Genomic DNA, 23187 nt, shown 5'->3' with positions numbered 1-23187 from the left:
TTGTCAGCATGACATCACACAGTATTTTGGTTACCATGGTGATGGTTGGGGTGGAAGTATGCCTCTGGAGAACCACAAAATTCCATGTGTTTCTTTGGGTGTACCCTTTCAGATTGTCTTGCTGGGTTACTGTACACTTTAATATGGACTGTACTAATGGACTACATGATGGGACACTGATGCTGTCATCAATCAACATTATGCATAATATGTTTCTTTTTGTTGTTTTTCTACTGTGTGTGTGTCTTCCCTCCTCTCAATGACAAGACAAGACAGATATATACAATACTTCATTATTTCATCAATAGTTCTAAAATGCCAGAAAATCCTGACTAAAGCAGTCAGTAACAATACAAATGCATTGGCAAATGAAGCTGTTAAAGGGATTGTATAGTTTTGGTTGAGACCTACAAATTTTGTATAAACTTCAGATTTCTAACATTTTTTCTTTTCTTTTCTTTTCTCTTTTTTTTTTGGGGGGGGGGGGGGTAAGATAGTGAGAAACCTCTTATAAAATGTGAAAGAGCATGTAATTCCAAGAGAAATTCAATTTTCTATTCGATGAAAACTGGTTTTGAAATGGCTGAGATATCCAAAACAGAGCGATCCTAATATAAGGTGGGACTCATCTTTTATTATTTTATGACCACTTTGTTTTATTTTGTTTTTGGATGTCTCAGGTATTCCAAAACCAATTTTCATCAAATAAACTGTGAATTCTTCTTAGAATGGTATGCTCTGTACTATTTCATATGAGGTTTCTTGATATCTCGCAAAAGGTTAAAAGCCCAATCCTCATTGCCCCCAATACTATACCATCCCTTTAATCTCCCCCAATGCTATACCATCCCTTTAATCTCCCTCATAGGAGATTATGTGATAGCAATCAGGGAGGTAAGATCACTACATGTATGAGACCTTACAGAAAACTTTTTTTTTTTTTTTTTTTTACAGCAATTTGATGGGAGTAAACAGTCAACTGGAATGCCTTCACATTATCACACAATCATGTTAATGAAGTGCCATGTAATGTAGGAATTGTCCTTCAGTTACATTACGTACCACATTGTACAATGTAGCTAATTGATGTTGCTGACCACTGACCCTGAAATTGACATTTGATTATATTTGCCATAAAGGAATTATTTTCCTCCAATTAATTTCTGTATATCATTTCTTTTTTCATATTTTTTTCTTCATTTCAATATTGATATTTCATTATCCATATAATGTATATCAACTTTTTTGTTGTTTGTTACTATTTTAGCATGCCTAGCAACTAAGAAGGGATAGCATCTAATTTCACCATTCACACCATACTGCCAACAACATACAAGTTGTACAACCATACAGGAATGACAGACACATGAAAATAGAGAGAGAGAGAGAGAGACAGAGAGAGAGACAGACAGACAAGACAGATGGACAAACATACAAGATATGAGGGGTATAAAACCACTGAAAAGTAAGATTTTAACTTTAACTAGTGGACAGATCAGCTCCTATTGACTACTTTCACAAAATCAATAATTTGTGTCAAAAGTGGTGTCAATGCATGTGATGCCAAGGTAGTTGCCATGGCAACCTCCAGTCAACTCTAATTTGTTATTACCCAAGACAGGGAATAGCAACTGATAGTCTGGAACTAATGCTTTCCCCACAGTCTCAAAAACAAAATCATAGTTTAAAAAAAAAAAAAAAGGAAGAAGAAAAGAGAAAAGAGGTGCGTTACACGCACATGGGACCCTAGAAACTTTGTAAACCGCAGCCAACAAGGCACGCAAACAAACAGCAAAGCACAGACAAACTCTGGCAGAGAGGTCGCGGCACGAAACTGTCGGATGGCAACGCGACAGCCCCCTCCCCGTCCCTTGTCCTCCAATGAGGTGGTAAGACAGTGGCTTGTTGCCAAGGGTTCGGTATAGGGGCAAGTTCAACCGTGTGGTTGACAGTCTGACCGGACCCTGCTTCCCACACTAGAGTTACAACACGGTTAGGGGGGGAATACATCAATCAGCACGCAAATTTGGGATGAGTCACCTTAAAAAAAAAAAAAAAAAAAATCCCTATTTCCTGTTTAGTGTTTGCACCTCTATCAGCTTGGCTTGGCACTGATTTGCGACAGACTTTGTTTCTCGTTACTGCGCACATCAGTATGTATGCCATGGATAGATAGAGCAACAAATAAACAAATGAATGACTACAGATATTGAATGTAGTTCTAAACTTCCTCTTCTTTAGTAATTTGCATCTCATCATAGTATCATCAGTATTTACATCCAGCTACACAACACACTCAATACCATACTGAGATTGCCTTGGAATAATGCAGTGCTCAGTAGAACTTCTGTGGCAAATATCTAGAATGAAAACACATCACTGTAAACAATCTTTACAGTTTGAAAATAGAGCACTCACAAAGTCACAATAAGATACACACGTGTGTACAAACAAACACATTCACACGTAAAGATACCAAAATCTGCATTATTTGCAAAATAAGAAGTATGCACCATGTGCATGCTGTAAAATGAGAAATGTTTGTGTGCATTTTAATTTTGCAAATTTCGCGAGAGCCAAGATTCGTGAAATTAAAATGCATGCAAAAGTTCTTGTCCACACTATATACATTCAATGTTAGAGGCAACTCGCGAATATTTCATGCCGTGAAAATATTGTGTTTTACAGTAGCTTGTGAACCTGTCTCTACACAAAATTCACTATTTAAGTCTTCCCTGGGTGAAAGCAAAAGTAAGGTTTGACTGTATAAGGTCATGGAACATCTCATTCTGCTCTGATTTTCACTTCCTATTACAGGCCACAATCTCAAGCGTGAGAAATACAGTTTGGAAAAGCTCGTTTCAATGAAAAAGAACTACCATTATAAGGGCCCTGACAAGACACTTTATCAAAGCATATATATATATATATATATATATATATATTGTGTGTGTGTGTGTCTGTGTGTGCATGTCTGTGTGTGAGTGTGTCACTTACACAAGGCTGTGTGAGAGGGATGACTAGAGAGAGTGAAATACAAGAGGTAAAAGTAAGTCAACTCACTTGTTGGTCACTGTGTGAACGGCTGCAAGCATGGGCTGACCAGCACGGTGCTCTATTCCAACGGCACACTGAAAAGGAATCACAAGGTATGCAAATTTCATTATCATTTCATTTTCCTTTAAACTGTAAGAAAGAGTGAGAAAAATGGATAACAATTTAAAAAATGCATTTTTTAAGCAAAAGATGAAAAAAAAAAGAAGAATCAGATATCATTCTCACATCACATTGAATACTTTGTCAATAACATACGTACTGTAAAACATCTCTGCTCATAAACATTGACTGACATTAGTTACAAAGAAAGCGCTGGACAGACAAAAACTTCCTGTAAAGTTAACATGGCGATGACCTACGCTGTAGCCGTACGAAGCGGTACTAAAACTTCTTTATTCCTCAACAGTTTTACTTTGTGTACTATAGCTACATGTAAAACTTCTGTCAATAAATATAACGGAAATGGAATGCATATTGTTACGGAGGTTAACTTGGCCTAACGAACCATCATAACCACCAAAAATACCCAGACTCTCAAACAAGGTGTTTGGTCGATCTCGGTCATCTTGTCGAACTCTTTATTTACATATTCCTCCGCGGAACAATCAAGTGCCCAGAAATGACAATACAATGTACCTGTATCCATAACACTTCCCCCCTAAAAGAGTGCATTTAACGTTTTAACACAAATGGACTCTATGTACGTTGGCACAATATTTTGGAACAGCATTGTACATTCCTCTTCCAATTCACACTCATAACTCCATGAATTTACCATGGTTGCATCATTATAAGAACACATAAACGAAGTATGCTATGGCTACTAGTATATCATTATCACAACCTGTGATAAAACATGTATGACTTTAGTACCATTCAACGTGTACCAAACTAACACTCTCGTGAGTTATACTGCTGCTTGTGAGTTACAGCATACTAGAATTGCATGTAATTGTGCAACACTGAATACTGCAATGTTAATTTTCTCAACACCTTAACCTTTATGCAATCATGTCATGCATACAAACAATACACGTTGTACCAAAATCAGATGGTTTCCTCATTAGAACATACATATAAGTCAATTTTACACTGTCATAATGATTAACCTGTGTACGAAGATCATAGACACGTCATCTCTTCAAGAAGTAACTGCATATAATCCAACTGTTGTAATCATATTACAACCTAAAACCAAAACATCATATTCCATGCTATGTGACTTGCATATACCTGTAGACGTTGTGTCAGCATCTATTGAAATGTCAAGATATCAACAAATGTCATATACCCTAATTATGTTTCTGAAAACTTTCCTGTCAACATACAAAACACCAAAAGTATGACCTGCCTGACAAGGCATCAAATGAACTTGAATGAGATATACTTGATGATAACCTGTGTGTACACCTAAACTTAATAAGTGAGTGTATACCTGCCTGTATACATCCTGGTATAACACAGTCAGCTTAAATATATGCCTGTTGGTATGTTGGATCAAATGTGAAATACTGAAATGAACTTGAATGAGATATACTTGATGATAACCTGTGTGTACACCTAAACTTAATAAGTGAGTGTATACCTGCCTGTATACATCCTGGTATAACACAGTCAGCTTAAATATATGCCTGTTGGTATGTTGGATCAAATGTGAAATACTGAACACCTTTGCCAAGGCAATGATTGAGCTATAATAATGAGCAAAAGCTTTGTACATGTATAACTATATAATTTCTGTACCTAATACAGTATACATGCTAATTAAATCCAAAAGGCAACATCCAATAAACTTAGGATATAATATGCCACAACAAATTTAACCAATACCTGTACATGTACAAGTATGAAACTTCAAGTACCTGAACTGTACCTACATTACTCGATACACCACATTCTCTATACAAACAGCGACACTACCTGTTTGAAATCAATTTACCAACAACTCACATTCTTGACAACTGTTGATGGCTAGCATAACTTAAAACAGCCTTCATAGTGTCTCCTTTTGTTGAGTGACTCAAAGCACAAATATAGCTTGCTGTGTTTCCTTATTAACACAAACATGTCTGAAGATACTTCCATGTTGTTATTTACACATTCAAAGTGCCATTCATGCTGTTGGCATCACAATTATAGTGTATGCAAGATGCATACATGTACCACTTGTACATATACATGATGTACACACACTGTCCTGTGTACTTGCAAAACAAAATTACACCTGTTGAAAGTGTTACAAACATGAAATACATTTGCACAAATGTTGCATCTGGCAACAAGACAAAATACTGAGATGTCTCAATTAAGCACGAGAAAGGGCGTCTGCGACAATGTTTTCCTTTCCGCGAATGTGCTTAATGTCAAGGTTATACTCCTGTAGGATTAAACTCCATCGCATCAGTCTCTGGTTTTTGTTTCTCATTCTGTTGACGAATGTCAGTGGGTTGTGATCAGTCCACACAACAACGGGTTGAGTTGTGCTGCCCACGTAGACATCAAAATGGCTGAGCGAAAGAATTAACGCTAGGGTCTCCTTCTCAACGGTAGAATACTTCCGCTGGTGCGCGTTGAACTTCTTTGAGAAGTAGCCGACCGGTCTGTCCACTCCATCGTCATCAGCTTGCATCAGCACGGCGCCTGCTCCGACATCGCTGGCATCGACAGCTAGGCTGAAGCCTTTCTTGAAGTCCGGCGCTGCCAATACAGGACCACTCGACAGGATCGCCTTCACTTGGTCGAAGGCAGACTGGCATGCTGCTGACCACTGGAACTTCACATTCTTCCGCAGGAGATCAGTCAAGGGTGCCACAACATCCGAGAAGTTATGGCAGAAGCGACGGTAGTATCCGGCCATTCCGATGAATCTCATCAGCTCCTTCCTCGTCTTGGGAACAGGGACATCTTGGACTGCTTGGACTTTAGCCGCTGCGGGACGAACTCGACCATGACCAACGACGTGACCAAGAAACTGCACTTCACTATGCCCAAACTCACTTTTCACCAAGTTAACTGTGAGACTGGCTGCTGACAACCGCTTGAACAACTCCCTCACCGTTCTCACATGGTCATCCCAAGAATCGCTGTAAACCACCACATCATCGATGTATACCTCACAGCCATCCAATCCACAAATCAACTCATTCATCATGCGTTGGAATGTAGCCGGGGCGTTTTTCATCCCAAACGGCATCACAGTATACTGGAAAAGGCCCTTTGAAGTTACAAACGCAGAAATCTCCTTTGCTCTCTGTGTTAAAGGTATCTGCCAATACCCTTTCAGTAGGTCAAACTTGCTTACATAGCTCGCTTTTCCAATACGATCGATGCAGTCATCGACTCTTGGAATAGGGAAGCAGTCCGATTTGGTACATGAATTCACCTTCCTATAATCCGTGCAAAAGCGATATGAGCCATCCGGCTTGGGAACTAATACACATGGTGAACTCCATGCACTAGTGCTTGGTTCTACAATGTTATGTTCTAACATGTACTCCACCTCACTCTGCAAATGTTGCATCTTCTCTGGGTTAGCACGATAAGGGTGCTGCTTGATGGGATCTGTCTCCCCAACATCCACATCATGTTGCACCACACTTGTGCGACCAGGAACATCTGAAAACAACTCCGGAAAATCTGCAATGATCTGTTTCACATCATCTCTCTCACCATGGGACAAATGACCCAATTTCCTGTCAAGATCACGAAGTGCATCCGAGTTCTTAAGCTTCACACTTGAACACTTCCTTTCTAGTTCAGCACATTGATCATCTGTTGTGTGATTCAACTCTTCTCCAACCACACACATGAATGGCTTCACACTCTCACCTGCACTTCTCTCAACATCAGTTTCATCTACAGGCTGAGATTCATCTCCTACCTCATGTGATTTTGACGCTGCGTTTCTACTTACTTCTACATCATCCATCTGACAGAAGAAACTCCCTTCTAGACCGATATCCCCTGGACTAGCCTTCATTTCAGACTCCTCTGATTTTCTAGACATGGAACGTGTGACTACACAAGCTGGGAAAACTTCAGGGAATTCCTGAACCAATGCAGCTGTCTCATTTCCTTCTTTATCCAAAGGGACTGCACTGACCACTGGAATAGTCACTTTGTCTCCTGCAAGATCATTGCCTAATATCAATGCTACACCATCCATAGGAAGTGACTTCCTAACACCAAGGCTCACCCTTCCTGAAACTAGGCCTGACTGCAAATCGACTGTGTGAAGAGGGGCTTCAACGTAACCTCCTTCTACTCCTTGTAACAGTACACTTGTGCCTGTGGACGACGTTTGCCCAAAAGGTAAAACACTGTCAAGAATCAATGACTGGGATGCACCAGTATCTCGCAGGATGGTAACCTTTCTAGCTTCATCACACCCTACCAATGACACATAGCCTACAGAAGTGAATGGTTCATACTGAGACTTAATCTTGTCTTGATCAGCTGACTTAATCACACTCTGAACTTGTTCACACCTATCACCTGTCGATTCAACCGAACGACTCACCAATCCATTGGGATGAGACTTCTTTTCTTTGTCTTTTTCCTGTTTTTTCTTGTTCAGAATGGGACAATTAGACTTCACATGCCCTGGTTGCCTACAATGGAAACACACAATAGGCTTCTCAGTGTTCCTACCCTTCTTGTCAGTCTCATTTTCTACAACTAGACCAACCTTCACATCTGTCTTACTGCTAGAATTTGTCTTGCCAACACTTTGACGACTTGGAGCTGCATATTTGCTTCCTACATACCTGTTTCCATGACTACGGGACAGAGTATACTCGTCAGCCATTGTACTAGCTATCGACAAAGTTTTCACCTTTTGTTCCTCAATATGTGTACGCACCTCTTGAGGTAGTGAACGCTTAAACTCCTCTAGTAGCACAAGTTCCTGCAAATCTTCAACAGTAGCCACGCCTACTGATTGCAGCCAACGAGTGAAGGCAATTTCCTTCACTTTTGCAAACTCTCTGAATGACTGTGACTCTAATTTTCTACTGTTCCTGAATTTCTGTCTGTACGCTTCAGGAACTAAGGCGTACGCGTTCATGATTGCCTTTTTTACTGTTGCGTAATGCTGAGCCTCTTCGCGCGACAGTGAAGCATAAGCATCACATGCCTTTCCCTTTAACTTAGTCTGCAAGAGATGAGGCCATTTTTCTTTCGGCCATTCCATGCTATCCGCCACTTGTTCGAAGTGCAGGAAATATCTATCCACATCTCCTTCATCGAACTCAGGGACCATTCTGACATTTTTAGCGATATCAAAATGCCCACCACTGACGCTTACACCATACTCTCTCTCACCGACTTGACGAGCCCTTTCTAGAGAAACCCTCTCTCTCTCTAACTCAATTCTCGCTTTCTCAAGCTCAAGCTCTTTCAGACGTACTTCTACACTCCCTTGCACATCACCAGGGGGACTACCTGATATGCTACGCAATGCCTGGAGGGGAAATACTTCTTCATCTACAAGAAATTTAATTGTCTGCTGCGTAATCTCTGACTTTTTCATTGTACTCTTCACAGCAGGAACCTTATAGTTTTCTGCAACACGCAACAAATCAACCTTTTTCAAGGTTAGCAACTTCTCAACTGTGGGTGAATCCACAAACTTCTCAATGGAAAACTCTTGATCTTTCTCCATTATGCACCAATAATGTACAGTTAATAGTGCAACAAGAAAACCTGACTATCACCAGCCAGCCAGCTGAAAAACTCTTTTCAACTGAAGAAAACCAGTCGCACTATAAACAATAACCCGTATGCTATACCACACACGACCCGACTGGGAATAACCCGTATGCTACACCACATACGAACCGACTTAAAATAACCCGTGTGCTCAACCACACACGAACAACAATGGCATTACCTGTGTGCTAAACCACACACAAACCACCGTGGAATAACCTGTGTGCTATACCACACACGAACCACCGTGAAATCACCTGTATGCTAAACCACATACAAACCACCGTGGAATAACCCGTGTGCTAAACCACACACGAACCACCGTGAAATCACCTGTATGCTAAACCACATACAAACCACCGTGGAATAACCCGTATGCTTAACCACATACGAACCGCCGTAGAATAACCCGTATGCTGAACCACACACGAACCACCACGTACGGGACCAACGACCAACGTTTGACCAACGTTTCCACGCAAACACTACACACGCGCAGCGTATAACTGGACTAAACCATCCTCAACACTACGCACGTGCCAAATTAACCCTTTCGATCCCGAAAGAAATACGAACGTGTGCTTCCCTCACGCAGACACAGAAAGACGACCGATTTACATCAAACTGTATAACATATCACTCCGCGTCCACACACACACACACTACGCCATAAACGCATCATGTTTTCTCAAATCGTAACACCTGCACATACAGTAAACTGTAACAATCACGATGCAAACTACATACAGTACTGTACGTAGTTGCGCGACGCGACGTAAACTGTATCGCGATCGCCCATGTCCACGACATAGCATAGAGTGCTACACCACGCTACTCACCGAAATTCATCGGCCAAGCGAGAACGAAAAAACACTCCTGGGATCATATCAAGCCCGACCAAATCACCTAAGTCCGCAGAAACCCTGCCGAACTCCTGTGACGTGCCCCCAATTTGTTACGGGAGGTTAACTTGGCCTAACGAACCATCATAACCACCAAAAATACCCAGACTCTCAAACAAGGTGTTTGGTCGATCTCGGTCATCTTGTCGAACTCTTTATTTACATATTCCTCCGCGGAACAATCAAGTGCCCAGAAATGACAATACAATGTACCTGTATCCATAACAATATGAGTACACTTTCCTATTTGTTTGTTCACCACTCAGAATAACTTTTGGTTTTGGGCAAAATGTATTTTTCTGTTTGAGATGAGATTTCCATGCTACTTGATGCCAGATGAACTCAAAACAATCAAAATAAAAGCTAAATTGTCCTTCACAAGTTTTACCTTACACATGAAACATCATTGCCCTGTCTCTGATTTTAAAGCATCCTTGTTATGTGTGTGTTGTGGGATGGTTTTAACTCCCTCAACTAGCTGATGATTAGCAAACCAGACAGGTTCAAGAAGAAATTTTGAAACCAAATACTCCTAAAGCTGTCACAATTCCATGACCCAGGCGAAAGGGAATCCACTCATGTACACAGTATGGGACTGGGACTGCATAGAGACTAGCAGACAACACAGAGGGATTCACACTTACAAGTACGCGAATCAACAGGATACAAATTTTGAGACGTACATCAAGATCGAAATCACAAGACTTTCGCCTGTGTGGACACAAAATTCCCACCAATTATCAGGATCAGCATCGTGATGCAAATCCCAAGAAATCTTGCATTTACTTAGAACTGCATTAATTCTCATGATAATTCACCCAGCGGTGACTGTGTGAAAGCAGTTATACCAAGTAATCAAGAACACTTGCAAAAATTGTGATCGTTATCCCTCTTTTTCTGTCCATGTGAACGCTTGCAAAAAAAAAAAAAAAAAAAAAAATCTAGAGATATTTGATTGTGATTGTTATCCGGCTATTTTGTACACATGAATGCGGCTAATAGCACACACTGCCCAATTCTAGATATTTTTGTATCAAAGTTGTGACTCCCACACTCGCAATTCCACCATCGCCCTCTTCTGGAGAATACAAGTTAGATGGTGTGGCCAGTGTGGGGTAGGGAAAGAGGGAAGGAGATCAGATTAAAATGTCAATCAGTTTTCTGTTTTTTGCTTGCATTCTGTCGTTTTAGTCCAAAATGTCTCCTGAAGGCATAAAAATGGGTAGCCAGAAAACTGAGTGTACAACAAGCAAGAAAGAAGAGTATTTAGGTAAACAATGCAGTTAAAGGTAGCAGGGTTGGCAGTGCAAATAAAAACTTTGCAATGGAAGTGCGACATGGAAGTGCTCTGTAAACCTTTTAACAGTTTTTCTATATCGTATTTCAAGCAAAATGTCTGCATGCACATGTGTATAACTGCCAATTGCAAGCATTATTACTACTTTTAGCAATAGTCAAGTCAAAACCAATCCCTACTCTTGAACACAACACTCATTTTTGTCTTTAAAGTCTTGAAGGAGTGCTTGAAGCTGCCTTCATGGGCAAAGTTCATTTCTAACAGAGATATGTCAGATGCCAATAAAATCACTAACATTTGAGTGTTCAACATTGCCTGAACCACAAAGTCTTTGTTTCAAGATTATTAGAATTTGATTTTTGTCAATGTTACTTTTCAATTTCTGATGTAAAAAAAAAGGGGGGGGGGGAAAGATGCATATATACCACTCATGGATACACTTTCTTTCATTTATGTATTACATACATTGCCATTCATTTTTACAAAACAAGCAAAATAGGTGATGGATGCAACACAGTTCACTCAAACTCTTGCCAAAAGCAACTGCAATAAAAACCCACCATCAGGCATATTATTCATCATGAATAGGTACTTGCATACTAGTACATGTTTAAACTGTTGGAGTCTTATACAAATAGGCATTCATAGGAGAGGCAGAAACACATTTATTTGTCATCATGTATGTGTAATGCCCTGCTAAATCACAGATCTTAGTCCCATAATTTGCTTTCTCCTACTCAGGAGGTATGACTTATTACCATTCCTGCTCCTCTCATAAAAAAGAGCCTCAGAAAATCCCTTGGTCTCAGTATAATACAGATCAATAATATATGTGTAGAAATATATTGCAATGGAGGAGAAAAATACAAAAGATAACAAAACAGTGAGTCAGCAAGCAGTCAATTCCATTGACAGTGACTCTGCAGATCACACACAAAATATCCTTGTTGATACTTCATTTAGGAATAAAACAAAAACAAAAACAAAAAAACCAAAAGAACAATGACCCCAAATACTTAAGCATGCAACAAAGACAGCAAAGACCTGAAAGTCACAAACATCTGTAATGCATCCTGCTTCCTAAGGGAAACTGTTGCCAAGCATCGGGCAATTCAACCCTCCTGTCAAAATGCCCTGGAGCTTAGTGGAAGCAACTGTCATAATATGCATCACAGTATACACGCAGTATGCAAACAAAGTGGGCAAGTTGTCTGAGGGACATAACATTTACAGTCATAACGATTTACAATAAAACTCTAACTCCGCGTTGAAGTCGACTCTGATTTCTGGAGTCAAAACAAACAAACATGATGGTGTAAGTTTTATCGCGGCCAGACAAAACACTAGAGGAAAGTTTGATCTTATCCCTTGTATCAAGTAATTCACACATGTACACTTGAATGACTTTAATTCAAAATCTGGCTCTGTACATGGAAGCTTTTCACAATTACCAATACCCCGTTTTACTGCAGGCAGATTTCAGAGCCTCCTCGAGGTGGTTTGAAAGCTGGCTGATAAAAGCAGTCGAGGATCTTCTTGTCTTTTTATACTGCTCGGGCTGGTTTCACCCAAGCAGGTGCGACTGGCCATGGTAACCAAGTTCCCCTTTGATACATGGCGCAGGCTTTTGAATTTCTTACATAACCATGAACGTGATTGAGTGCGAAAGAGTGCAATTTGTGTGGCATTCATCAGTGGCTGTTGGTCATAACGGCTGGTTCCCTTAAATACGTTAGCTGGTGATGATTTTTAGTGATAACTTCCAGGTTGGCAAAAAAGCGGTTTCTCAAACCCCCTAGCATCTACACCGCAGCCGAGTCTCTTTGAGGCTGCTATAGCAGGCTTTGAAACCACCCCCCTGTAGGTGGTTTCAGAATCTGACCTGATTGGACCTGACTGGATCTCCTTTTTTTTTAATTCTGTCTGTTTAACCTGAGCTTGAAGGCTGCTCGAGGCTGCAATAAGAGGCTTCAGAACCCCCTTTTTGCTTAGTACAAATGAGGTCAATGTTTCCATTATTTACATACAATGTACTTTTATCATCACAGTACGAAGTACATGTAAAACACTTTTCACATTTCCATGGTAACCAACGTAGAGTAATGGAGAGTTTTGAGGAAAAGACCATCAGAATGTGAAATATCTGAAGCTTTGAATTCTAATAAAACTATTTTTAGTCTGATTTTATGAAAAACATATACTACCCTACAGATGTATTTGGCTTAGATTTTCTTTTCTTTTTTTTTAAATGCCAACCAACTTGTGTATTGGTTAGAGCTTCCCTTTGAAGTGCACTTTCACACCACCTTTAATAAAGTTGACTCAGATAAAAAGAGCTAACCTAGATTAGATGTAAAATCTATCTTAATGTAACCTGCAACATTCTTTCTGTTGGATATGACTCTCTTCATTCAAGCCAGTGTGGAATTGCAGCAGACTGTCTAGCAAAGTAGGTCAACTCAAGACTTAATAATTGGCTGCCCATAGGGACAATTTATCACAGGGACAATGTCCTTCCTTTATTGTCAAAGCGCAAAAAAAAAAAAAGAAAATCAAACGCCTACGCATCCACATACATCTCAATCATCTCCCCTTCCTCCTCTTTGGATCACATCTCCTTCGGCTTCTAATCTTTCCCCACTAAATTACGTCCTGGTCACCTGATAAATCATCTTCATCATCACGTGCTCCTCAGAAGTGTCGCTGATGATAATTGTTTTGCACATTTCTGAAGTAGCTTCCAGCCCAAGGAAACTATGGATTTTCTCCACAGGCAAAAGTCACACCATACAAAGTAGGTGTGAAACATGAATCATTAGGTCTTTCTTTTCTGATGTTTCAAGAGCTAATGGGATAGTTAGGGTACGCATGCAACGATGACATATGTGAAATGCTGTCCAGGGTTTATTCTAACAAAGATCTCGAATCACTTTGGAAAGGAGAGTGTAAAAAAAAAAAAAAAAAAAAAAAAAAAAATTCTTCTGATGTGATTCCACGCAGCATTTATGATGGCTTTTCAGTCGGATCACTTTTTCCGTCACCCTTGAAAGAGTAATTCAATGGTCAAAGCACAAAAACGTGCTCTTGCCAGTACTATTAATCTTATGATACGTTTCTTAAAGTGACAAACCAATAACCCCCCCCCCATAAAAACACATGAAGAAAACAAAATATGAGTCACCTTTTCACAATGATAAGGTCTGATACATATTGAAATGCATACATACTGTATTCCTTAGTCAGCAGCCGACTCCTAAACATATTATAATGAGTACTCCCCCCATAAAAACACATGAACAAAACAAAAAATCTCTGTCACCTTTTCGCAATCACAAGGCCTGATATATAAATGCATGTATTTCTGTAAGTCAACTGATTCCTAAACATTTACAATGTACACCTACATATAGTATAAATATAATTGCACACCATCCACAATGCACACACTTGAGCATGTATATATTGAATTCAAAAAAATATATTCAGATATTATCCTACTACAAGGCTGCCAACATTCACTAACAAATAAAAAATCAGGTAGGTTCTAAGGATAGATCAGGGAGGATACTACAGTATGTACATTCTCATGTCAGGACACAAAGAAAATTTGATTTTGCATGCAAGGATGCATTCTGTAGAGTCAGGGATACTACAGGCAGTTCTGCCGTTGCTTTGACATGTCTGATCACTTCATCTCTCGATAGTATTCATTCTAGCAATCAAAGAAAATTTAGAGATATGCACACTAGAGGATAGATTCTTGGATTCAAAACGGCAAAATTGCCTGAATCATTGAAAGTCTTTTATAAGGTAATTAATCTCACACACAAAAATGAGAGAGAGAGAAAAAAAAAAGAGAGGAAAGTAAGATGGTGTTGCAAGCAGGTATTCATCTGGGAGAATTTTGAAAACACAAATGCCAGGAACACCTGTTAAGCATGTAAAAATAGGTGCTGCAATTGTATCATGTGTTTCATTCAATCTCCCCCCCCCCCCCACGTGAATTACAAATGGTACCCCTGTGTTGTCTGGAGCTACTCTCTACTAGCCGTGCGGAGATTGCGTGCAAGCCCAAATGTGTGGGGTTAAGTGCAAATTTAATTAGACTGGGACTGTACTACTTGTACATTGCACAATTAAAGTATGTCATATTCTTTGTCAACAGGGGCAGGAATAAGGAGACACTAGCCAACACCAATATCAGGATTGATGGGGACAGTTGTCATCCTTGTGTAACGATCTCACCCCTACCACATCCACCAGACCAAGGTCATATTGGTAAGTTATATCGGGAAATACCAGCGTGCTGGCCTATTATTCTATATTGGCTCATACTAAGTGGCTGTCATGTGATGTAGATACCTCCCACAAGGTCACTCAATCCAGCCAGAAATCTCTTGAACTCGCCCCATCACCGTTATATTGTGATGTATTGAGTGTACGTGCCTGCTGGTTGACAAAAAAGAAGTAACATGGGGCGGGTAGCATCTACATTAAACTTGCTCAAGTTTACCAGTACTTGACATGCATAAATACATAGAATAAAAGTGTATAATTTGAGAAATACTTCAAACAAAATGATGATTTGGGCCTGATCATATTTCACCAAGTAAGCGATCAGCAATCAGTTGTCATACATGTAGGACAAATTACAAAAAAAAAAAAGCAACAATTTACTTCCCTCACTGCGACCTGGATTTTTATTTCATTATCACTGGAATTTTAGCTGTTTGTATTATAACGGGAGTGCACTGTAATGGTTCAGAGAGTAAGACAATTCGGCAACTCTGTGACTTCTACATTTTTACGTGTTAAGCAGCTGTGCATTCCATACACAAAAATTCACCAATTTTCATTTTTCTCCTGAAAAAAAAAGCAAAAAAGCAAAAAAAAAGCAATTTCTCTAACAGATCTGTTTTTGGTATATGAGAGGAATAATGGGTGAGGCAGGTACCCATCATTGTAATGAGCTGTAAACTTGGGTTTAGAATGACATTCTGTTAAATTTTCCTTGAATTCAAACTTTCACATTGAGCTGTAGGAACAAGTCAAATAATTCAGAAACTTTTTTTTTTTTTTTTTTTTTTAAATCTAAAAATGTGTATGCATAGTGAACAGGATATATATCTTTTGAGGTACGTATGTTCATGTATTTGACTGTACACAGACTCCTTCCTTCCGGCTCAATTCTCCCTATCCTGCCCTCATTTCTGCTTCTCTATCTCTTCTCTCTCTTTCAGTACCTCTCTCTCGAGTCCCTATCCTGTTTGAATATAATTATTTTACTGTTCTTTGCAATTCCACAATCCTTTCATCAATTTTGTACATTTAATTATCTCTTTGATAAAACATCGTGCAAGTTAGTCACCGACAGCAATACAACTGAAATCATCATTAGTAAATTAAACTGAATTGAATTTTCATGCACCACACCCAAAATGGGGAACACCTATCTACACAAGAACGGGCAACGGCAGTGTAATAATATTCCATACCTGCCAACATTTCAAGATGAACATATATATCTTACTCGTGGATTGCAAAAATCTTATTTTATATGCAAACTGAAGTTGAAAATCTTACTTTCGGTCAAATCTTCAGAAAATACACATGAAAGGTATATCTAAATATTTTTTCAAAATCTGATTTCTCTGACAGAAAATCTGATTTTGCTATCTTTATTGTAAAAAATCTTACTGAATCTGATAAAATCTTACTAGTTGGCAAGTATGATATTCACGAGGGGCTAAAGGATGAACCGACTGTTACACCCCATGAATTGTCAGGGGGATGGAACAAAAACGCATTGTCTATAAATGCTTTGAGCAACATGCGGTAAGAAATCATTATCATTATGAATACATATTGTGTGTGCTGGCATGTTCAATCATATTACTAAAGAGAGAAAAAAAAAGCAGGAAGAGCATCAAAGGAAAGAGAATGAATTGTTCCCATCAGATGAACACTTCCTGTCAATATGCACTCTCTTCCACAAGATACGTACAAGTAGCTCAGTTATTACATCAGTATTGAGTACTCTTTGCAACTTTTTCTGTGTGTCTTCATTTGAAAGGAAGAGAAAAAGTGTGATTTGTGACATACTTCCATGACACGTAACACCACTAGTGAGAATGTAAAGGAAAGCTTACTTTCAAGCTTTATGAAGACGATGTACATCATTCCAGCAGATCAGTACCTTATCCTAGTAATATCTTATTAGCTCTCACTCCCATCATCTGTACTTTGGAACTCTGTAGAATTCTGACTCATTGCCATAATCTTATGCAGTTGTTCCACTGCCACGACTTCATGAATTACATTCGAAAAGTTCATTGCATCATGGAGTGAAGTGAGATATTGAAAGATAACTCAAGAGAGGTTTTTTTCACCACACTAATGACAAAATCATTCTTCCTGATTCTTCCTTAGAATTAAGTTTGGGGAAGGAATGCAAGCTAAGTGCAGAGAAAGCTTTCATTATGTCATCATGTATATCATTTCACACACATTTTGTGGTTGCTCACGAGACAACCTGATACAGTAGTCCCCAATCACTGGTAAGTGTCAAGAAGTGCATTCCCCTGAAATGAACTAACAAGCATGCTCAGTGCTGGGGGAAAAAAATATGCCAAAATCCTTCCACATATCTGCAAAAGAGATTTTGCCATTTTTCATGAGTGTATATGACAAGCGCTACAGCATTAAGCATAGTTTAACATTAAAAGTACTACTACCCCCTTTCTCTGAAGGTCATGGTGAACAGGAATTCCATTAAAAAAAAATCCTTGGCATTGAGTGATTCGCGTGAGCAATTCGGCAAATTCAGCCAAGTTCTTCTGGGGTATTGCCTATGCCTTTGTGCGGGGTGACACAGCATGCAATGTCTGTATGTCGAATTTGATTTCCAACTTTTACAGAGGCAATGGAAAAGAGACAATCAGAGCACCTGTTACATCATTTTCTGGTGAAGATTTGAATTGGCTGCACCAGTGTATTGATTGCATCCCCCCTCATTTTTCCCTAAGGTCATTATTGCTATCACCATGGATGGTGCATGTTCAAAGAATTATTTGTTACTTCCATATTTTTTTTTTCTTCCTTTTGTTGCCAACTGTTCACCTAATTTCAAATCACAAGCAAGAGCAGTCACAAACTGTGATTGCAGGTTGGTTGTTCAACATCTGTCTATTCATGCATCCGCCAACTAGTCAATCTCTCTCTACACTGGCATAAAGCCATCTATCCGTCCATCAATCCATCCATCCATCCATCAATTCATCCACCTGCCAATCAAGCAAACTAATGTCTCAAACTTGTATCTAGCAACTGCATGTGAATGGCCGAGGCATAAGTTTAAGTACCATTTTTCTGAGTCAGTCTCAACCATATAAGCCTTCAATTGATATGACAGTATAAAAGGCATTTGACAGATCAATGTCAAACATTAGAAATACTGTGTCATCTCTCTAACTTGTTGATATTCACTGCATGATTTACAGCATATGATATCATTGTATACACAGGTCTTTGTACCTTCTAGTCACACCACTGTGTGGCATCATGTAGAACTTGTGGTTTTCACTTCCTTTTGAAAGAGTATTTACTGCTTAATTCTTGGTGTCAAGGTCCATTTCCCCAAATAAAATAGAATCCATGACAGAAGAAGAAAATGATTCAATTCTCCAAACAGCACCATGAATCACAGACATCCCTAAATGATTTCATTCCACACTCAGACTGTTCACCCCTAGTCTAGTCTGCTGATTACTTCCAGGCATGCATTTATCGATCACACCAACAAGAAATTATTATCCATTCAGCCAAATGAAAATGACAATAACAGTTACATAACATACATTCACATGGAAATGGCATAGTTGACATGTAACACCACAAAATATGAACAGAGAAGCAACATACAACACATGCATAGTTGATGTATAACACAAATAGTATGAACAGGGCAGCAGTACATGGGCTAGGGCTCACAAAAGTAACTATTTTACTGCTGCCCTTAGGCATGTGAGCCCTCAATCATTATTACCATGTCATACAAGCTATGATAAAAGTAATCATTCCTCTGAAACACCTTCTGTGCAATAGCTCTGAGGATATCCACTTTCCCTTTTATACCTAGCCCCTTTTGCTGTAAAGTCATGACAATACAATAATCCTCCATCTGCGTTAACAAAAATTTGACCAGGCCTGCATTTATCAACTATACCTATAACAGGGCTCGGCACGAACTTCAATTTTCTCCTGTGGCCTGTTTGGACCACTAAAATCTTAAGTGTGAAATTTTTGGTGGCCTGAAAAAAAAAAGGTAGTGGCTGAAATTAAGAGAAACATAACAGTCTATTTTGAATGTTCAGTGCCTAATCGAGACACCAAAAGAATAACATTTTTGGAAATTTGGTGGTCTGACCTCAAGTTTAGCCCATTGAGAACGGTTTGACTTTGCTACAACACGCATTTCCAAAAGACGGGACTCATCCTCAACTGGCTAAGTGGCCCTGGGCCACCCCCTAATAATGAGTCCTGCTGACAAGCAATCATTGTTACCATATTGCCAAATGTCATAAGGGCAATTATTCCCATGGAACACCTTCTGGACAATAAGTACGTGGAAATCCACCTTCCTACTGTTAGCTTAACTTCTTCTGCTTTAAAGTCATGACAACATGACATTCAACAATCAACCACTTGTGTAAGAAAAAATTTGACCCACATTATGTTGGCTTTACAAGAGTAAGTTTCCAAAGGAATAATTGCTCTTGAATCCAGAGCTCATGCAAATATTTTTAACTAGCGAGCTAAAATTTGTGGGGCTCATTTTTTTTTTCTTCTCTCGCTCTCTTAGAAAGTTGTTAAAACCATTTCATTTTACCTGTTCCTCCTGAACACTTTTCACTACTGTATAAGCTGTTATTTTTGCAAGGGTTTAATTTTTGTGAATTTCGCAAATTACTGTTGTACTGTTAGCAAGCAATAATGTCGCCATGCACTAGTGTAAGAGCGCACATATGATAGCCTCGGTGTCAATTTGCGAAAAACAACACCTCACGAAAATGTCTGTGACCTCTTCATTTGCAAAAATATCTGTATGCAAAAATAACAGCTCATAAAGTACTTGCCAACTGCTTGCATGCAATATTCAAAAATACAGAGAGCAAGCCCTTTGTGCAAGCTATATTGATAAGAGTGTACTTTGATCAGGCCATAAAACAGTCTACTTCAACCAAAACAGAGTGATCACTTACCCTTGTCTCGACATCTGTCCACTCCCCACTGTACTGCTCCGGGTCATCTTCCGCCGGGCGCTTGGACCTCAGCACGCTCTGGGAGAGGGGGTCCTCAGTCTTCAGCTTCTCCACATCAGTGAACTGGACAGAACGTCCCCCACCCCTTGTGGGTATCACTTCAGCCTGGGTGGGGGGAGGATATCAAAAGGACATGTTGAAGTATTCTACAGTACTCTGTATAAGCTGTATCATCAGGGTAAACATTGGGCACTCTTTTCAAAGCCTTTTAATCAATTTCAGTCATTTTTTTTTTCTCTTGAGATTGTGTATGGTACGAGATTGCCATAGGCTCACTCTTAGGTCAACTGACTGAAAGTGTAGGGGAGGAGGGTCAAACATCACTTGCAATATCTTTTATGGTTTGGGATCACAAGCTGACAAAAGGTGGTATATCTTTACGCCCCGTAAATGTATCGTAATATGCTATTCCATGGTAAGGAATAACATTTACCTGAAAATGACATAATCCTATATTTCACAGCACTTAAGAGATACCTTAAACCCATTAGAGCAAACCTGAACCATCTGTACTTAACCATGAAAAAAAAAAAAAATTAGCCAACTGACAACAGCCACTCTTTTATATGTATGAGTGTCTGCATATGTCTACTACATAATGTGTTTCTTATCTCACTATTTCTGAATCAAACAACTGGTATTAGTTAATTTCCATATGGACAAAATCTGTCTGTCTGAACCCATTTACTGAAATGATGGCACCATAAGGCTCTGAATTTGATCCCTAAAAAGGCTGAGTAAGACAATTAAGAGATCACTGGGCAATTAAACTTGTCTCCAACCTTGCTGCAAGTGTCTTAATACTGACAATTGCAATGCACCATCATTTTAAAGGTTTAGAAGATGATAATCTGATAATCCTGAAAAGCTGATTTGCTAATGTCATGGCATTCATTCCTGCAAATTCTTATAATTCTAAGTTTTTTCACAGACTTATTAATTCACTGTTTTTCTCATACCTTGAAGATTTTTGTCTCGATCTCCCCCGCTGAATCCTCCTCTTGATGGGTGAGCATGTAGTTGTCTGTGGACTTGATGTCTTTCACTGACGGCTGCGACACTCGCTTTGTGTTCTTGCCTTTGGTTGGCTTCAGCACGGTCTCTGCACCAGCAGATAGATAGATAGATGGATAGATGGATAGATAGATAAACAGATACTGTAAAACAGGATATATTCATGGCACGAAATTTTCGTGAATTGGAGCCGACGGCCTTTTTCATGGCATTTTTGTGAATTGCCACTGGCGTTCAATGCATATAGTGTAGACAAGAAATTTAGTGTGCATTTTAATTTCGAGTAATTAAAATGCACACGAACATTCGTTTTACAGTAAACAGATAGATAGACAGACAGATAGATTGATCAAAAGACAGATAGATAGCATGCTTTTATTTTCACGCTAGTTTCTGGTTGCGCGAAATGCACGAAAATTTAAACACAGCAAAAATTTCCACCTTTGCAGTATCTATATTTCTTTATTTTTGTATCCTGATATAGCGAAAAACCTGATATCACAAGGTAATTGTCTTGGTTTTTAGGTCCTCATTATAACAAAATTTCCCTGTACTTACAGAAGTTGTCTAGTTGATATAAAGATAGGGTGGAAACATTCTAAAACAAATTTACAGAGGGCTTTGTAACAACATCTCATTCATTTCATTCACAGTTCTAATAGTTCAATTGGAACCTTGCAAAGCTTTGTGGCTACATTCCCCATACCCTGCTTGGGCCCAGTTTTATAAAAAGATAAAGTTGATTTTAAATTTCCGTAACACACAGGCTGCCATAGACTTATCATAGAAAGTAACTTTATAATCAACTTTTTAACTCTTCATAAAACAGGGTCCTGGGCCCTGTTTCATAAAGCTGTTCGTAAAGTTACGAACGACTTACGAGCGACTGGTGATCAGTTCCAATGTGCCATACTTATCAGAATTTCCATAATTCAGCACTAGAACTGATCACCAGTCGCTCGTAAGTCGTTCGTAACTTTACGAACAGCTTTATGAAACACCTCCCTGATCTATTTGTAAGGGGTCACCTGTAGTTTCCGCCCCTAACAACATTATCCCTGTGAAATCTGTCAATATTGAATAAATAACTTGGTTAATTTTAGCCGAGAAGGATCACCTTGGCACCCATGCTATGTATAACATACTTTCTGCTAAAGAAACCCGCGATATTTTAGACCATCGAGGACGAGTTCTGAGTTCACTCGGGCAGGTGTCTATGGGAAATGTGTGTTGTAGCAAAATCAGTCCGTCCTCGACGGGTCAAGTATGGCATTTACAGTCTTGATGAGGAAAGTAGAATAAAGACACAGAAACATTTGACCAACTAATGAGTGCACATACTGCAAACAATAGATTTGACTGAGAAAGGTCGTGTAACATTACTCAAAGATGGTATGTACACATGGAAACACATACAAGAAAGATGATCCCCCCCCCAAAAAAAAAAAAAAAAAAAAAAAGAATGAAAAACTGAAAAAATGGAACATAATAAGGAGAGAGTTTGAAGCTATATCACTTCGGATCTAGCTTACCAGTGTCGAGGATCTCTGCGGGCTGGTGGTCGATCCAAACATTGTTGGAGGTGGAGCGCGACCGCCGGTGCCGGAGTCGGACAGGCGGGACCTGGCTGCGGTGGACCGGGGGCGGGGAGCGGGAGCGGTTGAAGCTCTCCGCCAGCACCTGCTTCTCGGCCTTGCGGGCGCTCTCCTTCTCCTCGTGGCCCTGGACGATCTCCTTCAGCTGCCGAAGCTTCTCCTCCCGCACCCACATCTCCGTCTGCATCTTCAGCTCCGTCTGCCTCACCCTCTTGGCCTGGACCGCATCACAAGGGGGGAGAGAGAGGAAAGTCGAGATGGTGGGGAAAAACTCTTTATGTTGTATGATATGC

At 39.5% G+C, this 23187-nt stretch overlaps 1 protein-coding gene across 1 annotated transcript in view; it reads right to left on the bottom strand.

Moving 5' to 3' along the window:
* The window catches only part of LOC140238245 (kinesin-like protein KIF23), a 57300-nt gene that overhangs the window by 11569 nt on the left and 22544 nt on the right, over positions 1-23187 (bottom strand). The window contains exons 19-22 of the mRNA XM_072318181.1: positions 22832-23111; positions 21245-21387; positions 20226-20390; positions 3064-3131 (exon numbers count right to left, since the gene is read on the bottom strand). Of these exons, the coding sequence (XP_072174282.1) occupies positions 3064-3131; positions 20226-20390; positions 21245-21387; positions 22832-23111 (656 nt within the window). The remainder of the gene's footprint in view (positions 1-3063; positions 3132-20225; positions 20391-21244; positions 21388-22831; positions 23112-23187) is intronic.

This window comes from Diadema setosum, chromosome 14 (genome assembly GCF_964275005.1).
Source record: "Diadema setosum chromosome 14, eeDiaSeto1, whole genome shotgun sequence".
Classification (NCBI taxonomy): Eukaryota; Metazoa; Echinodermata; class Echinoidea; order Diadematoida; family Diadematidae; genus Diadema; species Diadema setosum.
The sequence above is the reverse complement of the archived record's forward strand: the minus strand, read 5'-3'. Positions and strand labels throughout refer to the sequence as shown.